This window comes from Cuculus canorus, chromosome 7, assembly GCF_017976375.1.
Source record: "Cuculus canorus isolate bCucCan1 chromosome 7, bCucCan1.pri, whole genome shotgun sequence".
NCBI lineage: Eukaryota > Metazoa > Chordata > Aves > Cuculiformes > Cuculidae > Cuculus > Cuculus canorus.
This window is the reverse complement of record NC_071407.1, coordinates 13,805,134-13,821,401: the sequence shown is the minus strand read 5'-3', so window position 1 is coordinate 13,821,401 and position 16,268 is coordinate 13,805,134. Positions and strand designations below refer to the sequence as shown.

Sequence of the window (16,268 nt, the reverse complement as noted above, 5' to 3'; positions counted from 1 at the left end):
CCCCAGGGCAGGGGCGGGCGGGTGCTTGGCGCGCATGCGCAGAGGTGCGGCGGGGCGCGGTGGCGGGGGCAGCGCCGGTAACGCAGGCAAGTAGGCTGGGGGGACGCGGTGCCTGCCGCACCGCAGTGCCGGTGTGTCCCCACGGCTGCAGTGGGGCCGCACGGGCGGGATGGGCGAGACTCTCTCCCCTCCCAGTGCAGGGGGGCTGCCCAGGGGGTCGGGGATTTCCCCCCCCAATGCAGTGCGGCAGCCCGAGTGGGATGAAGGGTTCCTCCCCTCCCTGCAGTGGTACAGCCCTGCTGTGTGTCTCCCCCCGTTGCTCGGGACGGTCCCACGTGGGCCCGGGGGGGGAAAGCAACCCTCCCTCCCTGCTGCCGGTGCCCGTAGGCAGAAGTCGCGGTCCTCTGTCCCCGCTGTGGGGCTGGGCTCTGCCCCATCCTGTGCCCTGGGGGAGCCCCCCCTGCCTGGGGGGATGGGGCAGGCTCTGGACGCTCAGGGTCTCTCCCCTGGAGCCCCACAGGCAGCGCTGCCCTTGCGGAGGGGGGCTGGCAGCGCTGCTTGGGCTCCTCGGTGGCCAAAGAAACGGTGCCCGTGTCTCCCGCCTCACTTGCAGGCATCGCCTGGCTCCCCGCGTTCCTTTCCCAGGCCTCTGGTTAGTGGCTGGTGGCCAAAGCTGGGGGCTTAGGGAAGTCCCTGTGGGCTTGAAAGGGTTGCAAAGGTGTAAAGGTTCCCTGGTGAGAAGATGGAGATAGTGTAGATGAAACCCTTGGTTGCTGCTGCTTGGGCTCCTCAGTGGCCAAAGGAATGGTGTCCATGTCTCCAGCTTCACTTCGCAGCATTGCCTGGTTCATTTCTCACACAACAGACCATACCTGCATTAGTTGGTGGCTGCTTGCTGTGTTCTTCATGCCTGAACACCCCAGAGCTCTCCAGCTTCCTTCAGGCCTTTGGTTAGTGGCTTGTGGCTGGTGGCCGAAGCTGGGACTTTGGGCGGGTCCCAGTGGGCTTGAAAGGTTTGTAAAGGTATTATGGTTCCCTGGTGAGAAAGATGAACATAGCACAGCAGATACTCCTGGTTGCCACTGCTTGGGCTCCTTGGTGGCCACCCTCCTTCAGAGGTGGCAGCCAGGCACATTGTCCCCTGCTGTGATGCCCTTGGGGAAGGTAGAGGATATGCAAGAGGCAGGGATTATTTGCAGTAGTATACCCTCACTGGAGTGGCAGGGTGCCTTGTGGGGACAGCGGCAGTGTCCCCTTGCCAGGGTGGCTCAGTTGCAGTCTGCCCCTCAGTCAGCAGAGTCCAGCTCCGCATCATTTCTCTCTGGCCTTATTTTGCAGGCTATGCCTGGATGCCCACGTTCTTTTCCCACGCTCAAGACATTGCCTGCATTGGTTGGTGGCCACATGCTGAGTTTTTCAGGCCAAAGTGCCGCAGAGCTCTGCCGTGGCCTCAGCAGCTGAGCTTCCTTCAGGCCTTTGGTTAGTGGCTTGTGGCCAAAGACAGGGGTTTAGGGGTGTCTCTCTGGGTTTGAAAGGTTTGCAAATGTGGAAAGTCTCCGTGGTAAGAGGATGGAGTTGGCATAGCAGAACCCCCCTGTTGCCACTGCTTGGGCAGAGCAGTGAAAAGGACTTCTCACCTTGTGCTCCCTATAAAGTCTTAACAAGAAAGGTGCTGGCTGTGTAATAAGACTCTCTTCCAGCTTCTGCCATGCCACTCGTGGGAGCTGTTTTCAGTAAGGGTTTCAAACTTCCAAATCTGTAATTTGAGACCAGAGTTACCTGGCAATGGTCCCCATAGCAGTGCTGTGGAAGGCCACTGTAGGATTAGCACTGACACCGATGGGAACATCATGGGAAACCAGTCCTTAATCTATCTAATAGATTTTCCTTACACTGTAAAACAATGAATTGTTTAGAAAGTGGATGCAGCACGCTGTTAAGTTAAATGCCTTACCACATTCCAAGGCTATGAGATCTAACCGGTTACCTCTATTAATGAACCTTGTAATCTCATTAGGGAATGAGATCTGATTTAACGAGATTGCTCTGCTGGAACACAGCTCCACAGAAACTACCAGCTGCTTCAGGATGTTAATTGTCATCTGCGTGGCAGTTCTGTTTATGAGAATGAACTTTGCAGGAGTGACGGCAGTGCCTGATGGAAGCACATGATTGCCTGTAATAAGAAGGGTGTTGCCAAACCTCTTGTGATACTGAAGCATCTGCGATTGTTGAATTAGTAAACAGTACTGGGAAACGCCCTCATAGCTTCTTCGAAGTGGCACGTTTCCTTGCCCGAGCCAGGTGATATCAGGTTTTCAAAGGTTTCATTGATTTACTGTTCAGGTACCAGGCTGCGGGGCAGCTGCTCTTGGGGGTTTTGTTAATGTTTCCCATAGGACTGTGTTCCGCATTCCCTTGAGGCTCTGTTAGTGAGTGGATATCTGAGGAAATGTGGCGTTAGGATTTCAGGACTAGTACAGGGGAGAAACTGAGAGTCTTGGAGATATATTCACCTCTAAGAGGGTGAACAGGATCCAAGTTTGGTCAGAGGAGCCTGAATTTGGTGGAGTGTGGGTCTAAGTAGGACCTTTCCTGGAATAGGAATAGGATTTTGAGACTTGTTTTTGTTAAAGTGGAGGCTTTTTCAGTTTCATGCAGTGAAGTAGATCTGTGGAGGGATTTCCCCTCTTACTGAACAGAGTCTTGCCAGAATTTAAGTGGCTCCATGGGCTGAGAACCCTCTGAGGTGTCCATGCTTTGGAGGCCTCCTTGGGTACCATGCACGGGGTGAGGAGGAATGTGCAGAACCTGATATGTGCTCACAAAACAAATGTTGCTGACAGATAAGCCTGACTGGATGAAGACATCCGTGACAGTTTCCTTTGGCTGAGAATGTCACTTGGGGGGCCTGTGAGGACCTGATGTGCTCAGCGCCAGACACTATGCTGGAATGGGTCACAGGACATCAGCTCTTTCACAGGTACAGCTCCAACCCAGCTTCCCTGTGAATGGGGCTGGACCACCAGCAGCCCAGTCCTGTCTGGCTGTGATGAGCATCTAGAAATAGGGTCCCCTTTTGAATGACTTACCCAACTGGTGCGTTTATTGTGTTGTAGATGCAGAGACATGCAGCTGATGTTTTTGTTTGGCCCTCTGCTTCAGCTAGTAAGCCACCCAAAATCTAGAATATGCAGCAGAGCGACAGCTGAAACAAGCACAGACATATCCTGAAGTATTACTTGGGATAGTCTAGCCTGCATTACCCATATAGTGGAGAATGAATGGGAGAATCATCCTGTTACTGCGGTCAGGTCTGCAGATGACTATTTCAGGTTCCTAAGTGGCGACCTCAGCACATAGGAATCATCTGGCCCTCTTTAAAAGACTGGCTTGGGCCAAGATTCACTTGCATGGCTCTGCTGCCAGCTCGGTACAACTGACTTCAGCTGTGGAAGGCTGGAGTTCAGGCTTGTTGTAAGGCCAAAGGGTTGCTGAATCACCAGGGGACACAATGACTTGTGAATCCAACTGTGAGCTGGCAAGGAAGCTGGAGCAGATGTGTGAGCCCCAAACTGTGGTGTGTTTCCAGCCGCCATACGCCAGCACTCTCAAACAAATGCAATGCTTTCCTGGTAGCCAGTATTCAAACTTCCTTCTCGAACAGATAAGATCTGCAAACGTCACCGGCAGGAGGGACACCCGATGTCAGTTGCGGAGGTGGAAGTTTCTGAAATAAAGGCTAATTGTTTTGTAATTTATGAGCTTGTTGCTTTATGACTGTTAGAAGTTCAGGGTGAATGAATGATAGCTATTCCCTCCTGCAGCTCCTCTTCCCATTACCACTTAAAGCCTAATGTTGAAAAGTTCTGATATTCTCCATGAGTAATTCTCCATCCCAAGGAAAAGGTTATGAAAATACCAGTGTGGCAAGCTTAAATAACACAGTGCTTTGGATGTAGAAGCAAAATCTACTTTTTATGGACAACTGATTTTTTTTTTTCTTTCATCTGCACATATGCATATGGGGAAGGAAAATAAAAAATGACCTAACAACTATTTCAGCAAAGTGAAATCATTTGCAAATGTCAGCTGGCTGGAGGGATCGCACATCTGTGAGGGAGAAGAAGGAGAGGAGGTGGAGCTGCACCTTCTTTTGACAGCAACGTAGCATATACATGCAAAGTAAATGTCTCTGGAAACCTCAGCAGCTGTGGCTTGAGCCACATGTGCTTAGCGAAACATCGTTTGCATGGGTACTGTGGAAAGTGCAGGGTTGAGGACCAAGCCTTGAGTGGGTGTTACTTCCAAACAGCTGTTGGGTAGGGAAGTCAAGCTCAGGTTGAGGGTTGCTTTCGCAAGTCAGACTGTTGATCTATCTCACCCCATATTCTGCCTGTGGTGGCAGCTGGAGATGGGCTTTAGGGGGAAAGCACATGAGCCTGGCTATGGCCTGTGGGCATTTCCACTCGTCCACCCCAGCACTCAGCACTCTGATTAGGGATGCTAGAGGGGATTTCCCTGCCTTTTCCCCTTGGTAACTGTATACAGCTATTTCCTATGAATTTATCTAATCCTTTAAAGCTGCTCACCTCTGTAACTTTCTATGGCAGCAAATTTCAGACATTTGCTACCTACCAGGTAAAGAAGTATTTTCAGAACTGATTTTCTGCTAGTGACAGTGAATCCTTCCAGTTCTTCTTCCTGGCACACAGCTGTTTCACCTTATCCACTGTGCCTGGGACCATATAATTCCTGATCGCGTCTCCTTTCAGCCTTTCCTCTCTGCCTGAAGAAACCCAGCTGTTTCATCTTTCCTCAGTAGGCAGCTGCCTCACTTTTGTTGCCCTTCTTTGATCTCCTTCATCTTAGTGTCTCGGGAAGTTTGCATGAGGTTAGATGTGCACGCAGTGGTCAAGATCTGGATGCACTGAGGCTTCATACGGTGCACATGATGCTATTTGCTTGTTCTCCATCCAGTTTGTGAGGGTGCCCAGCCCTCTGGTGGTCTCATCTGTCCTCGAGCCAGTTTTCCACAGAAGACTCTTAGTGAGAGACGCAGGACTCACCAGTGGTCAGTTGGCTCAGCTCTCCCTTCTTCTTAACCTTTACACATCACAAATTCTTGATTCCTTTTCAATTTATGACCATACAAAGTGCAATTTCCCCTTGAGGCTTGTCTGTCTTTAATTACACCTACAAAAGTTCATTGTCTGGCTGAATCCCCTCCAGTCAGTGTGTTCCTTTTATCTGGCCATGAGTTATGACATGTCGGGGATGCAGGATGGTGGCTCTGCAGTTGGATCCAGTTGAGGAGTAGCACTTTGTCTGGAAGTGGAGCCGATGTGCAGTTTCAATCTAGTGATGTAATTGATTGGAACAAATGCAGTTTCTGCTCGTTCTGAACTAATCATGAGGAATTCCTTGGGCTAGGCAGAGCGGATGGTTATTTTTGCTTTTAATCTTGCCTAGAAGTGGTCAGACTCATGGCTTCTGGGAAGTGTTGAATGGGTCTGGTGTTTCATCCGGTTTCGTACCCAGCTGTGCATTTTTCCCCTTGATCTTCTGCTTGGACTTGCTGCAGCTGATGTTGCGAGCCCGAGAAGGCTGGCTTGGTGCGTAGCTTCCTGCTTCTCATGTGCTCATTCCTATCCTGCACTGTGAAGTCCCTGTGAGCTGTCTGAGTTGGGTGAGTTCGAACCTTGGAGGGCTGAAATGGGAGTGGCTTCCAGCCCTTTATCTTGCTTTTGAAAGTGTTAAGATAGCAACCTTGTTGTCACTCATCGTGTGTGACAGTATGTATGCTGTGAACAGGGCTTCTTATGATAGGCTGGAGAAGCTGACTCACACTGAAGTGAGAACCCTTAACGTCTCAGCAGATACACGAGTGTCTCTGAAGAGGTGCCTTGTGTCTTGCCTTTGGTCTGTAGCAACTTGAGCATCACAGGGGGATCAGTCTGAAAAGCACAAGAGTGCATCGTGGGAGGACGGTGGGCCCACCTCCTGCCCACGAGCTCCAGTCAGTGCTGGTCTGAGGAGTCCTCCCCTCACACCTCAGCCCCTTGTGAACATTCAGTGACATGTTCTGGTATAAGGCTGCTGTTCCCACTTGGTTTATTTCTACACAGATTGCTGTCAGCCAAAGCATCTTTATTTCAGACACCGATCTAGACAGCTGCTGAGCGACTCTCAGTTGCCTTCATTGCGTGACAGCAGCTTGTCAACTGCAGGCCATCACGTTTTGCTCCTGTCTCTTCATGCCACAAGGCAGCAACACTGCTTGCCATAAATAACTCCTGTCTGAGGCAGCCCAGGTGCATTCAGCTGCAACTGCCTGGGAAAGCAGTGTGCACGAGTGAGATTGCATCATGGCTGTTGTCATTTTGATTTGGCTAAAAATTTACACCGGTACCTAAAAATGTCAGTGACGTTTTCTGGAGGCTGCCTTATTGTTTGCAGCTTTCTAGCTTGATTCCTCCTGTGACCCTGCTTTTAAAGAGCTAATCAGCTACTTGCTGGATAAAAAAGAACATCACAGGGTAAAGGACAGGGCAGCCAGCTCAGGAGGAGACAGTTGCACTCCCGGGAGCCCTCAGCGTGGCCTCAGCTTAATGAAACAGCTTTAGTGCAGCAGACAGCATTTAGTCTCTTAAATCCCCTCCAATCCACTTTTGAACAGCTCCTTGAAGCAATATGAATTCTGATCTCTGCTGGCAAAGAATTACCAATTATTTTAATTCAACTTCTAGTTCATTTAAGAACTTGAACTTGGTTTCATTTTGGTTTGTTTTATTCTTTTTCTCTCCTGCAGGAGCAGCAATGGATTTGCCGCAACAAAGATGTAGCAGGTGTTGGGAGAAGACATCCCATCTGAAATGGAGGTGATTGAGGGAGCTGAACGCTGACTGCACCAACATGGGGATGCAACTGTTGGCTTGTCTTTTTCACTTGCCCACTGCAGTGATCTACGGGTCTCTGTCGCTGTTTGTTTCCATTTTGCACAACGTATTCCTGCTGTACTACGTGGACACCTTTGTCTCTGTTTACAAGATTGATAAACTGTCCTTTTGGATTGGAGAGGTTAGTCTTTTCCAAAGGCTTCTGTCCTTTTAAGTAAGAAATTCTGAAACTAAGACCACTCCTTGCTAGAAGCGTGAGGAGCGTTAGCTGTAATTCCTGCATTCCCCTTTGGAGAGGGAACAAGGGAGCCTTCTGAGTACTAACTTGGGATTTCCAGTTTTTCGCCGCTTGTGTGAACAGAAAACAAGCTGGGATAGAAAACCCAGAGACTCCGTTCTTAAGATTGCCTTTCCTCTGGGGACTCTGGTGTGTTTCACAAGCAGGGAAAGCCACTGGCCTCTCTGTGTTAGTCTGGTAATTGCCCCAGAGAGACAAATTGTGCAGTGGTGATGGGACAGGGAAAGCGTACTGGGATGGTTCCTGCTGATTGTTCATTGTGCCAGCTCAGTGGTACTTGTTTCAGTAACAGAACTGAGTCTTTGTGGGAACTGTCCCGTGCTTTGCATTATTGTCCTTTTTTCTTTCCTAGACGGTGTTTCTGATCTGGAATAGCCTCAATGACCCTCTCTTTGGCTGGCTGAGTGACTGGGTGTTCCTTAGCACACAGCAGTAAGTTAAGTTCCGCTTCCAGCAGAGGCTGGGAAGTTATTTGGTCTCCAGGGGAGATGATGTGAAACTGGCAGCTTTAAAATGATGGCATGGGAATGGTTACTGGGGCATGGAACTCTTAAGCTGCTCTTCCTGGCATCTTAGAAGTTCAGTGCTGTTTGCATGTTATTTCAGTACCTGGCTGTATAGAGGAAGTCACGCTTCTACTGTGTAGATGTGACTCTAGCCCTTAATCACAAGTGGTGTGGAGCCTAAAATACGGGCATAAAAAAACCTCAGACCTCTTAGTGGGGTGTTGGAGAGTGTCTTTGTGTGGTTTGGGAGACACAAGGTGGGGAAAGGGCAGTTATTTTCACCTGCAATGCCTCAGGCCAGTTGTTCCCATGCTCCCTGGATCATGGATTACTGTTGGCCATTAGCATTACTTGTGTATTTACATCAAGCTCTTAATGAAAATCGTGGTGGAGTTTCCTGTACCTAGGGAAAACTTTCTAAGTGCTCATTGAAATCATTTATATTGTGCAAAGCAGACAATGCAGTGCTAGCAGGGAGAGACTTGCTGTGGAGTTAAAAAAACCCCTTCTTTGGTGCTTTTTGGCCTTTTTAAACCTGTGTTTTTGGTGTATTCATGTTAGCTGAGAGGGTATGTGATGAGGGTGCTTGTTACATAAGCAAAAGCTGTATTTCTCTCTGTGCCACTTATACAACTTCCTTGGAAAGGGAGAATACGTGGTCCTGCTGGGTTTTGTCCAGGTCACTAAAGGGTTTGTCTTCTCTTGCAGGCCAGGAGCAGAAATTTCTTCCCCAGAAGTAGTTCTGAAGAGGCTCAGAGCGCTAAGCCACAATGGCCCTCTCTTTGCCATCTCTTTCCTGGCTTTTTGGGTTGCCTGGGCTCATCCTGGTTTGCAGTTCCTTCTCTGCCTTTGCGTGTACGACAGCTTTCTCACCATGGTTGACCTCCATCACAATGCCTTGCTCGCAGACCTGGCTGTTTCAGCAAAAGACAGGACTAGGCTCAACTTCTACTGCTCCCTCTTCAGTGCCATAGGCTCCCTCTCTGTCTTCATGTCCTACGCAGTGTGGAACAAGGAGGACTTCTTTTCCTTTCGCATATTTTGCGTTGTGCTGGCCCTCTGCTCCATTGTTGGTTTTACCCTGTCCACACAGCTGCTCCGCGAGCGCTTTGAGTCTAATGGGAAAGCAAAATGGGACCAAGAATCAACCCTAAAAGAGTAAGTGTCCACAATTCTGTGGCAGGGACAAGGGCCTGGCATAAATCTGTAGAGTCCTTTTATGCACTGCAGCAAATTAAATGTATGGAAAGATCCGGGACGAGGTAAATTTTTGTTAATCATCTGTGGTTCGTTGTTGATACAGTTTTCAGAATCACCCCTGTCACACTGGCCTCTAATGCCCTCTGAAAATAGGATAAATCAATCTTGTGACATCCCTGGCCCAAACTGGAGGCAGAGCCCTGACCTGCCTTAAGGCCACCCAGTGTTTGGAACGTGAAATGAGTTAATATCTCACACCCAGTGAGTGGCAGAATGTCAGAAGTGGATTTTAATGAAAGCATTCCTGCTTGAGCACGAGACCACCTTGCTGCCCATTCCTATGGAGTTGGACAAGTGAATGTCTGCTACCCCTGGGCTCGCTTTAGCTTCATGATAGTGGCTGGGCTGTTGGTAGACCACAATGCAGCTGGTTTTCCCTGTTCAGCTCCCTTGCTTTTCCTTGGGCTGCCTCACTTGTCTCTTGTTATGAGCTGCCAGCTTTAGGCTGTAGGAGGACAGCAGATCCTGATGGGATCTGCTGCAGGGATCAGGAAGAGGAGTATATGTGTAGTGGAATGGCTTATCAGAGGAGGATGCTTTTATGGACAGAAATCCTAAATTTGGGGTGGGAAGTCAAATGTTCTTGGCCAGAATTGTTGCCTGAGGTTCTTGCTAGCAGTAAGCAAACGTTGTTGTAGACTACTGTTTTGATTGGTCCAAAGAGAGGAAAGGTTGGGATGGGAGCTGAGGAGACACAGCTCTGTGTCTACACAGGGAGAGCTGGGGACTCTCCCCTGCTTGATGTGAGGTATTTATGGTTGCTTTTTTGCCTCTTCTCCCTTTAGGCTGTACATTGAGAAACACTCCGTCCCCCAGGAGAAGAGGATCACCCTGGCAGAGTATCTCCAGCAGCTCTCCCGGCATCGCAACTTCCTCTGGTTTGTCTGCATGAACCTCATCCAGGTAGGCACCGCAGTGACATGTGATTCAGAGGATGAGCGCTGGCTCTGGCTGTTTGAGTTGGGGATTCAGCAGTCTGTGCGTTTCCCAAGGAAGGGCAGAGGTGTATCCAGTACCCACTTGTACTTGGAGCCCCCTGCGCACGCTGTAGCTCATGGAGCAGCCGGCAGCCATTCTCTCTGTTTGTGAACCGTGGGTGCTTCCTGAGCAAGCTGTGGGGTGCTCCTTCCTCTCTCCTCAGCGTAGGCTGGGTTACAGGGCCTGGCTGAGCTCTGTGCAGCCCATCTGGGGTGCAGAAGCACAAGGCCTGGCTCATAGCAGGGATGAGTTGAGGAATGCAGTTTGCTGTCAGCACAGTCTCTGTCTCCTTTCTGCTCTCTGAGGCTCGCATCTCTGTTCTCGCTGTCCAGCTGGATCCATCTCCCAGCTGGCTCTTGCCATTTCAGTTCTTCGTCCTCTTCAGTGATTACTACCAAATGCTGGCACCCTGCCCAGCTTTCTTCGGCTTTGTGTGCTGCAATCACAGCTCCTGTCTCCCTGAGGATCCCTCAGTTCTCCTCAGGCAGCCTCTTGGTGCTGGCCTGCATTTTTGCATTCAAGCCTTGTCCCTGTCCTTCTGATGTCTGCCTCCTCCTGCCTGCCATGCCACTGCCTCCCGCAAACCCTTGTGGTCACCTCTGTCTCCACCTACCCCAGCAGCTGGGAAGTGTGCTGACCCCACACACGCAGTGGGCATGGCTGGTGGCATTGCAGCTTTGTAGTCTTAAAACCAACAGTGTCATAAATTCCACAGCCAGGCTGTTGCTGAAGTATTCCAGGCCCATCCCGCATGGTCCCTTGGCACAGAGCTCCTAGGATAAGAGAGCCCAGCGGGCCGCTAGCTTTTTCTGTTCTCTCTTGCTCTGTTCCTGCTGACCAGCTTGTCTGCATGCTGCCTTCACAGGTTTTTCACTGCCACTTTAACAGCAACTTCTTCCCTCTGTTCCTGGAGCACCTGCTGTCAGACCAGATCTCTGTCTCTACTGGATCCTTCCTGCTCGGTGAGTCTCGGGTGGGAGCGGAGGGAGCAGCCGGGTCTGGATTTGCTCTTCCCAGTCTCCATTTGGGGAGAGGTGTGCTCACAGGCAGGTCTCTGGGCTGCAAGATTCACATGTGCACACACTCCACATGCTTCTCTGGGACCTCTTGTGTCCTTCCTGGGCACAAAAGTGAGTTGGAGCCTTTTTTAGTGGTGGCTGAGCCTAATGTGCTTGACTCTTGCCTCAACGTCATGGAGGTATTGCTCTGAACACTAGTGGCTGCAGGTGGAGTCCCCAGGATGCAGCAGGAACACAGTGCTGAATTTAGTCCCTTTCTTACTGTGGCACATGGACCATTTCCACGCTGCCAGAGATATGTGGGCAGTGGTCCTGGAGTTACCCCAGGAGGCTTCTGTATGGCCAGGTCTGTTGACACTGTCCCCTCCCTCTCATATCTGCTTCAGGGATGAGTCCCAGCCCGTGCGTGATGCTGGGCAAGTCTTTTGTTTGCTCCTGCCCATGAGGTTGGTGGAAGAAGGCCTCCCTCTGTGGGAAGAGTGTGTGCTGTGCTGCAAAGCCACTGAGTAAATCTGCTACAGCCTTCTGTGTGTGCATGGGGCCTGTTCTGTACTGTGTTTCCTGCAGCCCTGCTGGCGTTAGCCTTGTTCTCTCTCTCCATATCAGTCCTGGAGGCACAGTGGATACCGAAACTCCCTCAAGCTGTTCATGTACAAACCCAGGAGTTAGAGGAGCAGAATGAGGCTCCCATGATCGAAGAGAAGGTGGTTAGAGACTTGCTTGCCCAGCTAGACACCCACAAGTCTATGGGGCCGGATGGGATCCACCCAAGAGTATTGAAGGAGCTGACGGATGTGCTTTCCAAACCCCTTTCCATCATCTTCCAGCGGTCCTGGCTGACTGGGGAAGTTCCACTGGACTGGAGGCTGGCTGATGTTGTGCCCATCTACAAGAAGGGTTGCAGGGAGGATCCAGGGAACTACAGGCCTGTCAGTCTGACCTTAGTGCCGGGGAAAGTCATGGAACAGGTGATCTTGAGTGCTATCATGAAGCACACGCAAGAGAACCGGGTGATCGGGCCCAGTCAACACGGGTTCACAAAAGACAGGTCTTGCCAAACTAACCTGATCGCCTTCTATGACAAAATCACTCAACTACTGGACGAGGGAAAGGCTGTGGCTATAGTCTTCTTGGACTTCGGTGAAGCCTCTGACACAGTTTCTCACAGCATTCTGCTTCAGAAACTGTCAGCCTCTGGCCTGGACAGGCGCACACTCTCCTGGGTTGAAAACTGGTTGGATGGCCGGGCCCAGAGAGTGGTGGTCAATGGAGTTAACTCCAGCTGGAGGCCAGTCACAAGTGAGGTTCCCCAGGTCTCGGTACTGGGTCCAGCTCTGTTCAATGTCTTTATCAATGACCTGGATGAAGGCATTGAGTGCACCCTCAGCAAGTTTGCGGATAACACTAAGCTGGGTGGAAACGTGGATCTGCTGGAGGGTAGGGAGGCTCTGCAAAGGGATCTTCACAGGCTGGACCGCTGGGCTGAGACCAATGGCATGAGGTTTAACAAGGCCAAATGCCGGGTCCTGTGCTTGGGGTTCAACAACCCTATGCAGTGCTACAGACTAGGGGAAGAGTGGCTTGAGAGCTGCCTAGAGGAGAAGGACCTGTGGTGTTGGTTGACAGCCGACTAAACATTAGCCAGCAGTGTGCCCGCGTGGCCAAGAAGGCCAACGGCATCTTGGCTTGTATCAGAAACGGTGTGACCAGCAGGTCCAGGGAGGTTATTCTCCCTCTGTACTCGGCACTGGTGAGACTGCACCTCGAATCCTGTTTAGTTCTGGGCCCCTCACCACAAGAAGGATGTTGAGGCTCTGGAGTGTGTCCAGAGAAGAGCAACGAAGCTGGTGAGGGGGCTGGAGAACAAGTCTTACGAGGAGCGGCTGAGAGAGCTGGGGTTGTTTAGCCTGGAGAAGAGGAGGCTGAGAGGAGACCTTATTGCTCTCTACAACTACCTGAAAGGAGGTTGTGGAGAGGACGGAGCTGGCCTCTTCTCCCAAGTGACAGGGGACAGGACAAGAGGGAATGGCCTCAAGCTCCACCAGGGGAGGTTCAGGCTGGACATCAGGAAAAAAATTTTCATGGAAAGGGTCATTGGGCACTGGAACAGGGAGGTGATTGAGTCACCTTCCCTGAAGGTGTTTAAAGGGCGGGTGGATGAGGTGCTGTGAGGGGCATGGTTTAGGGACTGTTAGGAATGGTTGGACTCGATGCTCCAGTGGGTCCTTTCCCACCTAGTGATTCTGTGATTCTATGCCTCTGTCTCTTCTCAGGTGTCTCCTACATTGCCCCCCATGTCAACAACCTCTACTTCCTGTCCCTCTGCCGACGCTGTGGGGTTTACGCTGTGGTGCGAGGACTCTTCTTCCTGAAGCTGGCTCTCAGCGTTGTCATGCTCCTGGCAGGACCTGATCAGGTGTATCTGCTCTGCATCTTCATTGCCAGGTAGGCCGACAGCACTGGCTTCCCCTGCCCTCTGCTGCCGGCGGGAGGAAATGACTCATCTCGGTCTTACAGAGAGGGTTGGGAGACAGGGAACCGGAGCCAGGGTCACACAGAAGCCATCTGGTTCCCGGCTCTGAGAGCACCCGAGTGTGGAAAGGGTCGGTGCAAGAGCCACGGGCTGTGCCTGCAGCAGAGGGAGGGAGGCAGTGACGGCGAGGACAGTGGCCCAGCAGGGCTGGTGGGAGCCTGCGGCAGTCTCTTGCTGGTGCTGAGCTGAGCTCCTCTCCTCCTCCACACCCTCTCTGGGGCGATCACCCCCAGTGTGTGCTGCAGCTGCCTGTTAGCCACCGGCCCAGGGTGTCCTGTCCTGTTTATGTGTCCTGTCAGGACTGATCCAAGGCATGGCTGCAGGATATACAAGTCTGTTGCCAGCAGCGTTCCCCTCCTGTAACCAGAGCTTCTGAAGTTCTTACTTTAAATGTGGGGGAACTGTTCTCACCCTCTCTCCACTTTCTCTGATCTCTCGCCTACTCCCATCATTCCTTGATGCCCCCATTCAGTGCTTTGCATGTTCTTCTGCAGTAACCGGGTGTTCACAGAAGGGACCTGTAAGTTGCTCAACCTGGTGGTGACTGACTTGGTGGATGAGGATCTAGTCCTGAACCGTAGGAAGCAGGCAGCCTCAGCACTGCTCTTTGGGATGGTGGCTCTGGTCACCAAGCCAGGCCAGACCTTCGCCCCTCTGATCGGCACCTGGCTGCTCTGCGCATACACAGGTAAGGAAGCTCCTGGGAAAAGCAGTGGGGCAGGAGAAGGCAGATCTGGGAGTTCAGTGTCTTCCACCATGTCCTCTGCCTTGGGTGGGTGCAGGGGACTCATCCAGTTGCTGAGCTGTGCCTGGTCTCTATCTTCAAGGCCAGTCTCTTGGAGAGATAGGACAAGGGTCCATCCCCACTGTCCCCAGTCTCACAAACTCTTCTCTGACACCAGGGTATGATATCTTCCAGCGGAACCCCTTGGGCAACGTGGTAAGCGCCCAGCCAAAGCTGGAGTCTGCCGCAGCCTTGGAGCCAACTCTTCGGCAGGGCTGCTTTTACCTCCTCGTCTTCGTACCCATCACATGCGCGCTGCTGCAGCTCCTCAGCTGGTCACAGTTCAGCTTGCATGGGAAGCGCCTGCAGATCGTGAAGGCTCAGCGCCAAAGCCTGACACAAGGCCGAGCACCAGAGATCAAAACGATCTGAGGTGCCTGAGCCCCTGTTGCTGGTTCCAGGCTGGTGCAGGACTGCAGGCTGAGCCCAGGGATCGTGGGCTGAGAAAGCCCCATGTTTACGGTTCAACTGTGAAATGCTGTAATGCTGATATTTACTCATTCCAGGAGATGGTCGCTGGGAAAGGTAGATAAGTTCAGCGTGTGAGGAGACTGGGATAGAGCGCTTGGCCACAGGAGCAAGAACATTTTATCCTAGCCTGGCCCAGGGTTCCTCGGGCTCCTTGTCTGAGCAGGGAGGTGCTGGGTTGCAGCATGTGCTGGAGGTGGCAGCATCCCCGTTGCAGTCCTCTGCCCTGGGGAACCACAGTCTCTGGCTGGGCAGGCGGGGACGGCACAGGGAGTCTTTCCTTGCTAGAGCCCTGCAGCTTTGGGGAGTGGAGTGGGAGGCCCCTGAGGGACCAAGGGGGTGATTGTAGGACAGCAGGAGCAGGGGTGGGAGGGCCCTGAAGGCCTTTCCCAGTAGCTGGTACAAGCCCTCCCACAGCGCTGCGGTTCTTGGACCAAATCCACTCTTAGACCGTGTTCCCAGGACAGCACCTTGCACAGCCAGGATCTGCTGGCAGTGCTTGTTTTAAGCTGAGGCTCGCTCCTTTGTGGCCTTGCAGAGGGAATCGTTGCTGAGCTGAGGAAGGTGCTGGGCTTGAACTGGGCTCAGAGCCTGGAGCTGAAACATCTCATCTGGCATCCTGGTGCCTGTGTTTGTGCCTCCCCTCCCCTTCCGTCTGGTGCTGTCAGAGCTGTGCCATGAGCCCATTCCCACACTGGCTGAGGCTATGGGGCCGACGTCAGGGAACCAACCCCTAACGGAGCTGGTGGAAGTGCCTCCGTGGCCAGGGCTGTCCCAGGTGACCCAGTGAGGCAGCCTGGTGTCTTCCCCTTGTGTAGGAGGAGAGTGCAGCCTGGAGGAGACACCAGGTCTTGCTTTTGTGCCTTAGCTTCCTCTTGGAGCCTGCTTGACACCGCTGGGCAGTCACAGGGTTCAGATTTTACCTGCCTGGGGAGAGGCAGACACCTTGACTTCTCTCTGCTTAAAATGGTGCCTCGGAGTTTTGGAGTTTGATGATCCCATCTGGCAGAGCCATGTTCCCAAGGGAAGAGAGCAGGTGGTTTGGTCTCCTGATTCCAGCTGGGAGCAGACCAGGCAGGCAGGCAGTCGCCAAAGGGTGCCTGAGCTGTGGGAGTGGAAGTGGAAGAAAATGTACCAGAGGAGCTCTGCCCTCGTCCCTGCAGGAGGGGGTCCCAGTAGCATTGGAGGACTGCAGTGTGCCTGGGGCCGCTGTTCTCTGCTCAGTGCCAGGTTCCCTCTGGGGTCTCAGCCACAGACCTGCCACCTTGCCTCCAAACGCAGCGCCTTCCATCTTGGACCAAGACGCTTGTGCCGTGAGGGTTCTGTAGCTCTTGACAATTCAATCCTAACTTATTTGTGTGACTTGTAACAAAGTTGCAGAATGATTCTTTCATTTCATAAATTAAAGATGATCTTTTCTGTACCACTCGCCAATGTTTCTAGCGGGCGGCTCTAATGGGGCTGGGTTCCTGCCGTGCCACAGGGGCACAATGGGGTGCACAAGGGTAAATGAGATCGTTCCT

General features: G+C 52.0%; 1 protein-coding gene across 3 annotated transcripts; it reads left to right on the top strand.

Annotated features, from left to right (window-relative positions):
- Window positions 1-16,106, top strand: MFSD13A (major facilitator superfamily domain containing 13A). Of its 3 annotated transcripts, none has more exons than XM_054071740.1 (9): window positions 1-86; window positions 6,812-7,080; window positions 7,550-7,629; window positions 8,412-8,861; window positions 9,749-9,866; window positions 10,807-10,903; window positions 13,234-13,405; window positions 13,988-14,181; window positions 14,396-16,106. In XM_054071740.1, the coding sequence occupies exons 2-9, from the start codon at window positions 6,916-6,918 to the stop codon at window positions 14,647-14,649; spliced, it is 1,530 nt and encodes a 509-aa protein (XP_053927715.1). In that variant the 5' UTR covers window positions 1-86; window positions 6,812-6,915; the 3' UTR covers window positions 14,650-16,106. The 3 variants fall into 3 exon arrangements, with proteins under 3 accessions (XP_053927715.1, XP_053927716.1, XP_053927714.1); XM_054071739.1 differs by lacking the exon at window positions 1-86 and adding an exon at window positions 164-4,185; XM_054071741.1 differs by lacking the exons at window positions 1-86; window positions 8,412-8,861 and adding an exon at window positions 149-4,185.
- Window positions 16,107-16,268: the final 162 nt, after the last annotated feature.

Bases quoted from the DNA above. Each gene is read 5' to 3' on its own strand.
- MFSD13A (XM_054071740.1), top strand. From the start codon at position 6,916: ATGGGGATGCAACTGTTGGCTTGTCTTTTTCACTTGCCCACTGCAGTG. The intron at 7,081-7,549 runs GTTAGTCTTTTC...TTTCTTTCCTAG, and splicing joins TGTCCTTTTGGATTGGAGAG to ACGGTGTTTCTGATCTGGAA. The intron at 10,904-13,233 runs GTGAGTCTCGGG...GTCTCTTCTCAG, and splicing joins TACTGGATCCTTCCTGCTCG to GTGTCTCCTACATTGCCCCC.